The sequence below is a fragment of the Centrocercus urophasianus genome, unplaced genomic scaffold, assembly GCF_019232065.1.
Source record: "Centrocercus urophasianus isolate 14NV4802_14NV808 unplaced genomic scaffold, USGS_Curo_1.0 seq_12, whole genome shotgun sequence".
Lineage (NCBI taxonomy): Eukaryota > Metazoa > Chordata > Aves > Galliformes > Phasianidae > Centrocercus > Centrocercus urophasianus.
Genome location: NW_024884364.1, coordinates 38662705 through 38676070, shown reverse-complemented (window position 1 = coordinate 38676070; position 13366 = coordinate 38662705). Strand labels below are relative to the sequence as shown.

The window sequence follows — 13366 nt, the reverse complement described above, 5'->3', positions numbered from 1 at the left end:
TCTTACCTTGTCTAGAAGAAAAAAAAGTTTTTGGTTTTTTTTTTCTGTTTTTTTTTTAATTTACAGATTTTCTGAAAGCGCGATTTAACATAAGATAAAAAAGACTTCATCAGATACCACTAAGTAAGCCCAACAAATTTAAGTTTGGTTTAAGTATGAATTACTCTTGAATAAGTAAAATAATGTTTATGTCAAATAAAAAAAATCCCATCACAACATGCAAAAATTTTCCAGCTCGGTACACTGCTTTGTTCCTGGCTATGCGGTGACAACAGAACAAATGCTCTTTCCCAAGTTCTTTCATTGATTTTAAACAGAGCACATCAAGGACAAGTGTACAACAGGGGAAGCATAACCCATTACGCAGTAATGGATATTGCTAAAGGTTGCTTCATTACCTTTACTGGATGAGTGGCTGGTTTTTCCTTATACAAATGACACCCTTTAGACAAAACCTCTTCCACATTCGGCTGTTTAGCCTGCACTGCTGCTTCGGTTTCCTGAAAAATAAAAACACGAGCAGTGTAGATTAACTGTAGTATAAGCAATGAGACTGAAAAATCCTCCATGGCTGTAAACCAACAGTAAATTTGTTTCTGCTCAGGACTAGATTCTGGAAAACTTACGGATAGTAGCAGCTGAGGACAAAAAAGGGTCATCAGAGATGGGGAAAAAAAAAGGAAAGGCATGGAAAAGATTGCAGTGATAGGTCCCTTTATCCTAAACATTACAACAAAGCTATTACAAAGCTGACCAATTTATACTGAGAAAGACAGACATGAAGCAAATTCAAAACAGAAGCACAGTAACAGTGTCGGTTTGTAAAAGTAGAGAGGCACTTACTACCAACTACATCCACTGAATTAACAACAGCATATTCTCTAGCAGTTTTTCTTTTTTTAATCCAGAAAGGTACCATCCAGGTGCTAAGACATGACAACTCCAAGAAAACCTTCATTTTTGTTAGGTCCTGACTAAATAAGTAATGTATGAAGCTCCAAATATAGATAACAACAACAACAACAAAAATACTGACAAACATAACAAGAGGCAAATTATGTCTAAAGTTCCAAGATTCAAATTGTTTAAGTACTATGATTTAACATAAGCAAAAGAGATAAACAAAGATCCCATTGTTATCTGAGATACGTAAATTGAGTGGTTTGTTTCCGTTTTACTCTCTCCGCTTTTCTCCCATTTTACAGCTTGATTACATCATCTCATGTAGCTGTTCAACTTTTCTGTCCAAAATCTCAGTTAACGTTAATGTGAGAGCAGACAAGGTGGTATGCCAGTTTTGTCACTGTCTGACACAACACATCATTTCATTTGTAGAAATATGCTACTACGTGTTCTGCAATAAACCTGTAGAAATCTGTTTCATTTCAAGTCTTGGCAAGGAACCATATTGCTCCAGTTTTTAACTCAGCACAGAAAATACACCTAGAGCACAGCCTGAATATTCACTTGCAAAGCACTGTGGATAATCAGCAAAAATAATTGTTGCCGAGTTCACTACCATCTCCTATTTGTTCGTTCAAATATTGTTTATCAATACCAAATAAAATGAATTGAAGCTTGGCTGATCTCTTGCAACAATATTTGAAGCTTCTGTATTATTGTTATTATGTATTTCAATATTAATGAGATGTACCTGCATGAATTCATAGAGAATGAGCACTGAAAAGAAGTGAACAACAGAACTGAGATTACGGTTTCAGATGATGTCTCAAATATCTGTTTTGTAACATGGAACTTTCATCTTTCATGATACCACAAAAATCTTAGCAGGAAAAAATAATATTACAATAACCAGCAAAATTCCAGAATATCAAGCTCATTATGAGTACGTCTACACCACTGGTTTAACTTGCACAGATGTGCCTTTGGAGCAGATTGCTCATCCCCCACTCATCATGAATTGGTGACTGCAGACTGCTCTGTGAGTGCTCAAAATGGTTTATTTCTGGCTATAACCAGAGGGGAAAATTGTGTTTCAGGAATGCTCCTTACACAAGGCCAGGTGCTGGAGGTTATTTGTTAGTTACATTACGATTGTATACATTAACTCCAGCATCATCTAAGAATATCACAAAATGATTTTTAATAAGTACGCACCTGGCAAATCTTTGAGTGAGCTGTTTGCACAATTCTCTGCCTGATGGCATAACAAATTTCATCCATGGAGCAAGTTCCCAGCAATCTCAAATCCATTTGCTAGATAATACAATATTAATGCAGCTCAACAGATAAAAGTGTACTTGGAAAATACTAGTTCATCAATCAGTTCCAAAAGAGAATAAGAAGGTACGAACCACAACTTGGCCTCCAACAGTTGCTTGTAACAAAGAGACTGTGCAAGACTCCAGTGAATAGCGAACTGGGAGAGCAGGGCCTGAAATCTGCTCTCAATCATACAGGTAAAGCTACTGTTGAAGCTTAAGAAGACTAACATAAGTTGTCTGCACTTGTGTTTGAGGGAAGACATCAGTTTTTTCAGGAAAACCAAATTGATGATTTTTTACGTGTCTTGATCCCAGTCCATCCACTCTGCTACCACACTGTTTTTTGCATGAGAATGCCTATAGGACAGATGCAGTGCTGTCTGTGAGACAGAGCTGATTCTACAGGAATTTCACAATTTATAAACAGCCTGTTAAGACACTGTAAAGCTACAATTGGGCTGGGTAATAAATATGCTAAATGCACTTTTCACATATATGGTGAAATAAAATACATCGTCACTGAAAACTGCTGTTCCTCAAAACATATAAACAACAATAATCAAATAAAGGCCGTCTTTACTTCACAAGATGCCATTTAAGAATTTTCATTGGTGTTAAAATAGTGTATCTAAGCAAATGAAAATGTTGTGCAGAGCAAGGCACGTTGGCTTCTGCACTGAATATATCAGCTCAGCCTACCAGATAAACTCACAGGCTGAAAAAGTTGCAAGGACTTGTCTACAGTCCCATCTGGACTATGAAAATCTGTTGATACAGCTCAGAACTCAGAAATCCATATTCTGTAGCTGAAATCAGTATATTGGCTAAACCTCCAGTGTGTACGCCAAAGGAAGAGAAAGTCTGTTAGCTTGACACGTTATTTGAAGATACAGTAGCTATCCTAGCAGACACAGGCTGTTTGACATATGCTGCACATATACTAGGAGGTCCAGACTACTGTCTGTGAAGTATCTGCAGCATTTCAGTCTGTGTATTGGTGTAACTCAGCAATCTGACTCATTTTCTCTGATAGTACTGGCCAAAATATGAGGATCGGGTTTCCCAGTGACATAATATCTACAGGACATTTTCTGAAAGGAAAGAGTGATTAAAGCTATGTCTTCCTGGTGATGTGCAATGCAAAAATGCAAATTAGTTGCAACCTTCAAATAAAAAAACTGTTACTTTGTACCTTTTACAATAATATATTAATTTGAACTTTTTTTTTCCATCAAAGATTGCATTAAATAAAGATTAAAGATTTTTTTTTTTTCCAGGAAAAACAGAAACAATAAGCATTTTCCCTTCATTTTATTAAGTCAGATGAAGCAATGACGTTGAACAAGCTAATATACTAAAACCTGAAATATAAAAATACTTTGGAGGCTTAGAAATTTCAGTAATACTCTCTTGAACAATCGTATACTAATCCTCATTTTTTTACTTGATAACAGAAAATTACATTTAATTATACATTTCTTTCCTTGTCTTTATATGAGAGAGAGACATAAAAATTCACTACTCTTTTTTTCATACATATAAGAAAGTTCACTGAAATATTCACATTCATCTTTCAGGTTACTATTCCCACATATTTTGGAAGAAAGCAATTAAAAAAAAAAGTGAAGCTCCGAGCTTTTCTCCCAAAAGTGTCTTGATTCAGTGAAATGCTGATGTCCTGACAAAGAGAGGAAAGTGGATGGAAAAATGTGAATATGTTCCCATCTTCAAGAACTCTGGCTCTTAAAAAGAGGCCTCATTTTTCTTTTGAGTCATCTCTGCACATTCCCATGCATGAAGCAGACTAATGGGCTGAAACACCACAAAGAAGCATGGTCAGATGAGACAATTAAAATACATCAAAGTTCAGCTACACCACAGTAAGCACTGAATCTCTGTGGTAGGCCCAATAACAGTCAATAGCATTCTTGGTGTTCAATACAGATATTCTCACAATATTATTAGAATACACTTAGGACATGCTGTTAACAGTTCTATGGCCATAATGAAGTAGGACCTAAACCACTGATGCCAGTGCTTAAAGACCAGAGATAAGGAATCCTCATAAAATTCAAGGAGATATACAGAAAAGAATAGAGGTACAAACTGGTAACAGATGAAAAGGCTTGATAACATCCTGAACAGTTCACTTATCTCTACATAGGAAAGCAAATACTCAGGAAACATCAAAGTTACAGAATGTAACTTCATCCTCCTGACTTAGGATTTGATGAAAGAAAACATAAAGGTTATTCAATTTAAAAAACACTCCTTTAGCAGTCTTGGTTAAAGTTCAGCGTACAAATGTTTTACTGCTACAAAAGACTTGTAACTGTTGGGCAAGCAATTTCAAACATCAGCCTTAAAAATGCCATTTTAATGAGTAAATTAAGCAACTGACCTTTCGCCCATTACTTTAAATCATTGCTATTTTAAACATGTAAGACCCAAACTAAGGTCCAGATACACTGTTAGATTCTACCTTAACAAGGGGAAGAACATTCTGGGATTCCTCTAGATTTTTTTAAAGTAGCATGTAAAAAGACAGTCACCTGTTTTAGCGAGACTAGAAAGCCAATCTACCTTTAGCTCTTGACCTAACAGAACAATTATGAAAACCCTTTGGTGGAGAAAATCATTTCACAAGAAAGAGCACTACAGAAAGGACATTTCCCTTCTATAACTGAAATGCTTTAATTTTAGACTTTGTAACTACTTTCTGAGCCTATGAGCTGCAGCCATGGGCAATTTGTAAGACACTCAGACACTATTTTCCTCCTCCTTTCAAGTTTAGTAAATAAAGATTGATTTTCAAATGAGTTTCTGGCTACAGAAGATAATTAGGAAAAAATCAAAATATGTTACTGTACTAAGAAAGCATTGTTGATTATAACGTGTCTTCCAATAGTCCTCTTATGGAATTAGTCTGTAATACATCATTTGAAAGGGATATTCATGAGCATTCGTTTCTGCAGTTTGTCTTCCAACAGTTACAATGTTCCAAAAATGGCATGTATTACTGGAAGAAATAGTAAAGATTTTCATAAATTACAATAAAATGCAATAGAATAACATTAATTGTCCCTGCAATCCTTCAGCTTTTACTGATCTGAAATAATTTTTAAGCACTGATGGTTCCACACTGAAGAATAAATTAACAAAAAAGAAAACAACAAAGCAAATATACACGCAGAATCTGGAAACCCTTAGAGAAGTCACAGTCCAATTCCTTACCCAATGGGTGGTCCACCCATCAAATCCACATCCCTCCAATTTGGAGATAAGGACGTTCCCCGATGTAGTGGGGAATGATGTAAAGGCCTTGCACAAGTCCAGATAAATGACATCAGTTGCCCTTCCTTTGTCCAACATTGCCATCATCCAATTACAGAAGGCCACCAGATTGGTTAGGCATGATCTTCCCCAGGTGAATCTCAATAACTCTCAAGTAACTCACCCAAACTTCTAAAAGCTTCTCAGAGCAATGAACTAGTTATTATTTCCTCAAAAAAATACTTCATGTAGAAGGTAACATTTATCAGCTCTTAAAAAAAGATGAAAATAAAAATAAATCTTCCCTTTTTCAAGATGCTGAATACAGGTTATACAGTCCATCCTGAAGGCTAAAAGTTCTGTTACAGATTTAAAAATATACAATGGGAAAGTTTTGCTACCTTTTCACAATCCAGCTGCAGTTAATATTAGTTAATATTCCATTAGAAATAGGATTTTTTTGAAGAATTTTGAGCACAGACTGTTGAAAAAATCTAAAGAATGGAAAGCTTACAAAGAAATCACTGGGCAGGCTGCTCTTCGAAGTCCCATAAAAACATTTCTGGAAAGAGTGATAATTGATAGACATACAGAATATAATGCTCTGGTTCTATGAGTTGATAACATTGACATTTACTGCAGATCTAAATAATGCATTGAAAATAGGAGTACTTTAAGTAATCAAACAATATTTCATCATCAGGAGTTTTCATGTTTCAATCTTTTGCCAAATTAGACATAGATGTCAGAAGACAGTGAGATAAATTTCTAGGGCACGTATTCCTTACATGGTCATGTAAATGTTATAAACTACTTGCCCCATCCAGAATACAAAAATTACTCATTTAAGAGAACGTTAGGAAAATGAAAATGTAAAAGAATCAATAATGACATGAAATACAACTTTTCTGGCCTGGCTTGTCAAGCAGGCATTGACAAATTAAGGCTAATGGAAAGAAAAAAAAAACAACACAGGAATGTCCTGTCAACACTTTCTTTCTCTCATGTGGATGAACATTCGTTCTTCTATTTACTGCAATTAGATTTCCTACTCCGCAGTCACATTATTCTCTAACTGCAGACTGTCAAGTATATCATGAAGTGATTGACAAGAGTTGACAGCTCTCCTACTGTCATTCAAAACTTATCAAGGACAAAACCCAAATACAAGTTGCTTGTAAGAATAGCGTTTTTATTATTATTATTATTTTAAGATGGCAAGCTTTATCTGCCAAAGTTGAACATAATATGCTGTTTGCATACATGGCAAGTGACCACCATAGACAATTAAAAAAAATTATAAATCCTATATCCAGAGACAGTACAAAGCTTCTTCAGAAGTACAGCGTAACAAAGTTGCAAAAACCTTAGAAATGACTGCTCAAGTACACAGTAGTAAAGGGAAGCATGAGTGACAACCAGAAATTAAAGAGGGGGTAGAGGGAAATGATAGTGGAACTGAGTGGGCAACCAGGAAGGACCAGTGAAATTGAAAGACAATATGGAGGCAAGGTGGCTGGAAATTATAAAGTGTTTTTTAAAACTGTCTGGAGGAAAGATTTGGAGGAGTCAGCAGAGTTTCAATAAGCTCAAACTGGGAAGAGGATTTTCTGCACTTGTTCTACTTCCTATCCTGACTGCCTCCTCTGTCCGCTCCTTCAAATACAGGGACTCATATCTTGCATTTCCTCCACATATGTAGTCACCTTTATCTATCATAATTCCCTAACAAACTGTCTAAGTTATTTAAATGCAGTAGGGAAACTGCAAGTTCTGAGGCAAACACCTGGAAAAAGCCAGGTTTTTATACTCCTCCTATGGCTGGTGGAGGTATGCTGACTGAAGGTTTTCAGATAACTGGCAGAAGAAGCACAACTACCTCCCTGCTCTGCACACATTCTGAGCTTGCCAGAAGAGGTAAGTAGCACCATCAGCAGACATTTGCACAACACGTAGGCTAGGGTTGCCTGCCTGAGTTGGAACAAAGCATTTGCAGTTTCTCTAGCAGGAAAGGAATTAGGATCAAACTCAGCACCCCAGGCCATGTAATTCCAGAGAGTAAATTATTACAGAAGAATTCATGTAAGGGAAATATTAAGTGGAAGAAAAAAGAAGCAGAGGAAGATGCTGCTTGACATACACCTGTGCAAATTTTGAGGAACTATAATATAACTCCACATTTAAAACATAAAAATTATGATCAAACCTTAGCCATGGAATTGCTGTCACAAGAATTGCATGCATAGCAAATAGCATTATTCACAGACCACAAGACAGCTACCAGTAGAAAAATTTGAGGGATAAAATTTGAAAACATTCAGGCAAAGAATTAATATTAAAGAAAAAATTATTATTACTATCAAAGAAAAAATATTTTAGATGCTCATTTTCAGACCAGTACATTGCTAGCGATGTCTTGATCATATATCCAGAGAGCTCCAGTGATTCTGTGGATTTCCAGAGATACTGTGCAAGCCAAAGGCATTCCTTCAGAAGGCAGCTACTGTTATGCCTTTATCTCTGGTAAGGAGATATCCATATCCATAGGATAGGAGACCAAAGATAGGATAGCCTTTTCCATAGGCTTGTAGAGAAAAGATAGTAAGTCTTAGAATAATATCTATATGGACTGAATGGAAAAATCAGGCAAGTTCTTAAAATGCAATAATTGAAAATGAAAAGGCACAGCATTCAGAACTCGTTATATAAATGCTGGCTGTAAGTCTATATTAATAACTTAAATAAAGATATAACAATTCTGAAAGAATCTACACAGCTCTTTAGAGAAATATATTTAAATAAAATGTTAGTATTTTGAAGAGGGCTAGTTTATTTCTTCCAAAACAGAGCACATTATATATTAGCACACATTTAAAAATTGAACTCAGTTTTCGTTTGTAGTTTCCATTCACAAGCAACCCTTCTAATCAGTTTTTCCCTCATGCAATTTGCTTGTTCATCCATATGAGTTTCTGATCTATTGCCCAAAGCTGTATTTCCTGGTGGCAATGATTTGTCACACCACAGCTAGTGTTTTCACTCCTTAGTCTCACACTGCAATGCCACTCTCCAGTTCCATAACTAACAGATACTCTAACAGTAGCTGAACAAGCAGAGCTCAGCAGTGACAACATAACAGCCCATTGCTCTTGACAATAGATGCAAAGTGTCCCTGCCAATAATGGCTAGATTCTGTTACTCAACACAATTTTTCAATTCCTAGGACTACCAGCAAGAGAAAACACAGGGGAAAGAAAAAAAAAAAAAAAAAAAGTTTGAGGAATATATGCACAAGGAGCAGAAAGTAGCACTAAAAATGTATCTGAAATATTAGCCTATTTGTAACCTTTTATTGTATTTACCTTACTAGACAATATCTTTCTGTTCTTCACATATTTGTATTTCTCATGGACTCAAGTCATAACATAGTAAAGCTTATTAAGATATGTGTATGGACTCACAGGGTAAGTGCTCATGTTTTCCTTTTGACTGTAAAAACCCCTCCAGCTTCTGCCTAAAGTAATTTTCTAAAGACTTAGCAATCCACAAATACAACACACACTACACTTAAGAAGTGCAATCTGACAAACAAATTGTTGTATGCAAGTTCTACACAAATCCACAATTCTTCAAAAAAGAAAAATGAAAGAATATTTCTAACCCATATAATTATAGTTCTAACATCTATCAGGTCTTCATAGGGGGGAAAAAAAAAACCACAAGAAAAAAACAACAATTACGTTCTTAGAGTTGTGATTAAAATCAACTACGATGAAGTAAATATTTAGAGGGGAAAAAAAAAAGCAGCAACCAAGAAAAAAGTTCTTTAGACTTTCTGAAGGTATAGGAGCCAAATCACTAGCATAACCACTAGTTATAATTGTCCTTTGAGGTCCCCTTACAACTTATCTTTCAGGTAAAGTAAAAACAAACAAACAGCAGATCACTCAGTAGGAAAAAGCAGAGACCAGAATTTGCACAAATTCCTTTAGCCATAGTTCTGAAGCTGCACAGGCTATTGATGCTCTAGGAAAACTGTTTCTAAGTGCGTATTGTACAGGTCTTGATCCTATGCTCAGAATAATATATCCCTAAAAAAGTTTATCAAATCTGGATGACTGGATCAGAATAAGTTTCAAAGTGTTAGTGCATAGCTTTATATATTCTACTCAGGAGACAATGCTGAAATTTTCTACATTTTCCATTATAGCAACACTTGCCACTTACTTAAACTGATTAGACTTAGCTAAAATAACTTTGTGATTAAAGATAATCACATTATTATCAGGACCACAAAATAATTGCTATGAACAAAAAATAATTACTTTTTGATAAGATTTCGTTATACACTCCGTATTTGTCTTCTTCTCTGAATTACGACAACAGTACTGATGGTAAGCAGAGTTTAAGATAAAACTTGAGTATTGTCTGTGAATGCAGTATTGAAGCTCTCTTTAGTTTGCTAGAAAGATGAATCTAAACAAACTCAGTCTAGGTTAAACATGCAGGCTTTTAAATTCACCTACTGAAGCAGTTCACCACAAAATGAGTGTCCATACTTGAAGGTTAAAAAGCAGCCTCGTTTCAGTTTGGTCATTTTTGATAAAGGCATGCAACAGTTCAGGCAGAAAATAACTGAGAAAACCAAACTGACCAGTTTATGCAGCATGTCAGATGGGATGATACAGGCAGTATCTTCCAACCTCAAATTGAGCTAGCTATACTAATTTCGATCATGTCTGATAGATGAGCAGTCCTGTGGAGAAGGACTTGAGGGATCTGATAGATGAGATGCTGGACATGAGCCAGAAGAGTGTATTTAAAGCTGGGAAGGCCAAGTCTGTCCTGAGCCACAATAAAAGAGGGGTGGCCAGCAGAGCAAGGTCCCATGGGGAGTACTGCATTCAGGCCTGAGGGCACCAGCACAGGATAGCTGTTAGAGCAGGCCAAGAGGAGGGCCACAAGGATGATTAGAGAGCTAGAGCACCTCTCCTATGAAGACAGGAGGGAGTTAGGCTTGTTTAGCCTGGAGAAGAGAAGGCTCCAGGGATACCTCAGTGCGGCCTTTCAGTACTTGAAGGGAACTCACAAGCAGAAGACTGACTTTTCACATAATGTAATAGTAATAGGACAAGGGGAAATAGCTTTAAGCTGGAAGAGGAGAAACTTAGGTTAGGCACTGGGAAGAAATTCCTTACTCAGAGAATGGTGAGGCGCTGGCACAGCTGCCCAGAGAAGCTGTGGTGCCCCATCCCTGGAGGTGCTCAAGGCCAGGTTGGATGGGGCCCTGGGCAGCTGAGCTGGTGGGGGGCAGCCCTGCCCATGGCAGGGGTTGGGACTGAATAGGCTTTGATGTCCCTTCCCATCAAACCATTCTGTGACTCTATGACTCTGTTATATGTTTAATCCAGAAGCAGAGAAGAGGAAAGATGAGGTTTTGTTTATACATGTTACTTCAACTTCATGTTTTCAGAAGTAATTACAGGCTTCACTTGCCATTACTGGCAGAAGTACTGATAAAAATATATTGGTATGTACAAAAGTAACTGTACAATAAGACCTGAACATATTTATTCTGAAGTGGTCTACTGACTTAGCTATACCCAATGCGGTACTGTACACAAAGCTGTTAAGTATTATCATCTTACGATTTTGTAAGATGGACAACTTTCATCATATTTTCTTCAATCATACCTTTTTGTAAAATTGAAAACAGATGATTACTACATCTGACTAACTTTGTTAAGTTGGGAGTACAAAATCACACAGAATTGCTGTAAGAGTAACATTGTACCAAAGAGAAAATACACAGAAAACATAAGTTCTTGGAGCTGTACTCACAAAGAAGCAAAATTGCTTCTGACAGGCTCTCGGCAATACCAGGCAAAGTATTCACAGGTGAACCAGATAGTCACATAGAGAAAGAACACTTGAACTCACCCAACTGGTGGAAGGGCTCTCTGGCTAGGTAGCTCTCCTTCCCAGAAACAGCCTGGGTTGAAGAGATACACTCCTTTTAGAGGCTGGCCCTCAAGTGAGCACAGGGTGGCTCCACCTGGATCACCCCTTCTGGTCATGTGGGGAGCACCAATGCAGACCATTTGCTTGTGCTCCTTAGGCCAGCCATACCTCCTCACCAGGTGCTCAATCACCAGTTCAAGCCCTGACCTGACTGTTCTCCTACATATGGTAAGCTAGAAAAACACAGTTGTAAAATACACAGCATTAAATATATTCAAGATGCATGAGAAGCTACATTGAAGGCTTACTGCAATTATTGAAGTGTTCCAGTGTTCGAAACTAGCAGTATGCTCAGAAATTATAATAGATGCAGATTTTGTACTTCCCCATGCGTATACATAAGTATTTCATAGGAGCAGTATCTATTATTATGCCAGTGTTGGAATGAGACATTATGCTAACGTGTTAGAAAAATTACATAATACTTACAAATAAATAAGATCTACTTCAGTATTATTAAAACGGTAGCTTGCAAATATGAATTCCGATGCTGATTTCTTTAGACTGCTTTGTTACATTTAAAAATATATATCTTCATTTATAAAAGAAAACTGTAATAATGGATTAACAATGTGGATACAGCATATACTGCTAGAGATGTTTTTTAAATCTTGGAAATAAGATTCTGGATTAGTCCTATATAGTGAGTTAATGGTTACTCGCTAAATCAACTAATAGAGTTACAGGAGTAACCCTACCATTATTTAACAAGAAATGAGCGAGTTATTAAATTCTATTTAGGATTTTGGAAACCACCACTAAAAATTATGATGCCTAACTGAAGGCCTGGAGACTGGGGTCTGAAGGCACTGTGGTTTCTAAATTACAGTCAAAAGAATTATGAACAAAAATTACATTGGCATAAAATATATTAGGGTAGCATGAGACACACTGTCACTCTTTAAATGATGCATAGAATTGTGAGAGCAGAAAGGGATAAAAGAAAAAAATAGATTCAATTTTAATAAAAATAAAAAAATGTATTTTATAATAAAAGCTGTTATAAATTACAGTATGCTTCTTGAGAGTGAATGAGTTTTAAAGAAGTGTTGTTTCAACAAACTTATGGTGCTCACAATTTTCTTAAATTTTTTTATGCCTTTTAAATTGAAATACGCATTTAGTTTAGAAGCTAAGATGTTGCCTAAAGACTCACTTGACACAAAGTAGTCCAACCAAAGAGAGGAAAAGAGAAGGTGCCCTAAGATTAATACCTGTGATGACCAAGGCATATGCTGGACACGTCCCATCTCTCTATGCTTGAAGTATCTCATCTCCTATTTCCTAACTGTATCACAGTAAAGAAAAAAGGAGCCTGTTCCACTATCTACTCCAACTAGATTCTGGATACAATTGTAGGAAACAATAGGTATTATGCATCCAGAAACATTATGAAGAAATTTTCTCCCACATACTCTGTCTATTAAGTTCCAAATGCAGTGATGACAAAAAAAAGATAGGTTAAACATCTCTGCTGGCTCATGCCTTACTTGCCTGCCTTTTATGATCTTCAGTACTCCCTTTCCTCTTTGATCGTACAAGATTTCATCGCACCACATCAGGACTATACACTTTCTTTTTCCCTATTCTGTTAAAAGCTTTTCAAAAATATTCCTCTATCATCACCATAAAGGAGCTAAAAGAAACAAACAAAACATCTCTTTCACAAGCAATAGAAAAAACAATGTTATTATAATTTGGAGCAAATTTAATGGTGGAATCAGTCTATAAGAAAAAGAATGAAAAAGATTGAAAGAAAGAAATGGAAGAATTCTGATTAAAAATTTTTCTTAAAATACAGGAAGTGAGCATAGATAATTTTCTTTGAAGTAATTTCCATCCCTTGT

At 36.3% G+C, this 13366-nt stretch overlaps 1 protein-coding gene across 12 annotated transcripts in view; it reads right to left on the bottom strand.

Moving 5' to 3' along the window:
- The window catches only part of DMD (dystrophin), a 979751-nt gene that overhangs the window by 346465 nt on the left and 619920 nt on the right, over nt 1-13366 (bottom strand). For all 12 annotated transcript variants that reach the window (XM_042811110.1, XM_042811098.1, XM_042811099.1 and 9 more), the window contains one exon: nt 399-500. In XM_042811110.1, coding sequence (XP_042667044.1) covers nt 399-500 — 102 coding nt within the window. The remainder of the gene's footprint in view (nt 1-398; nt 501-13366) is intronic.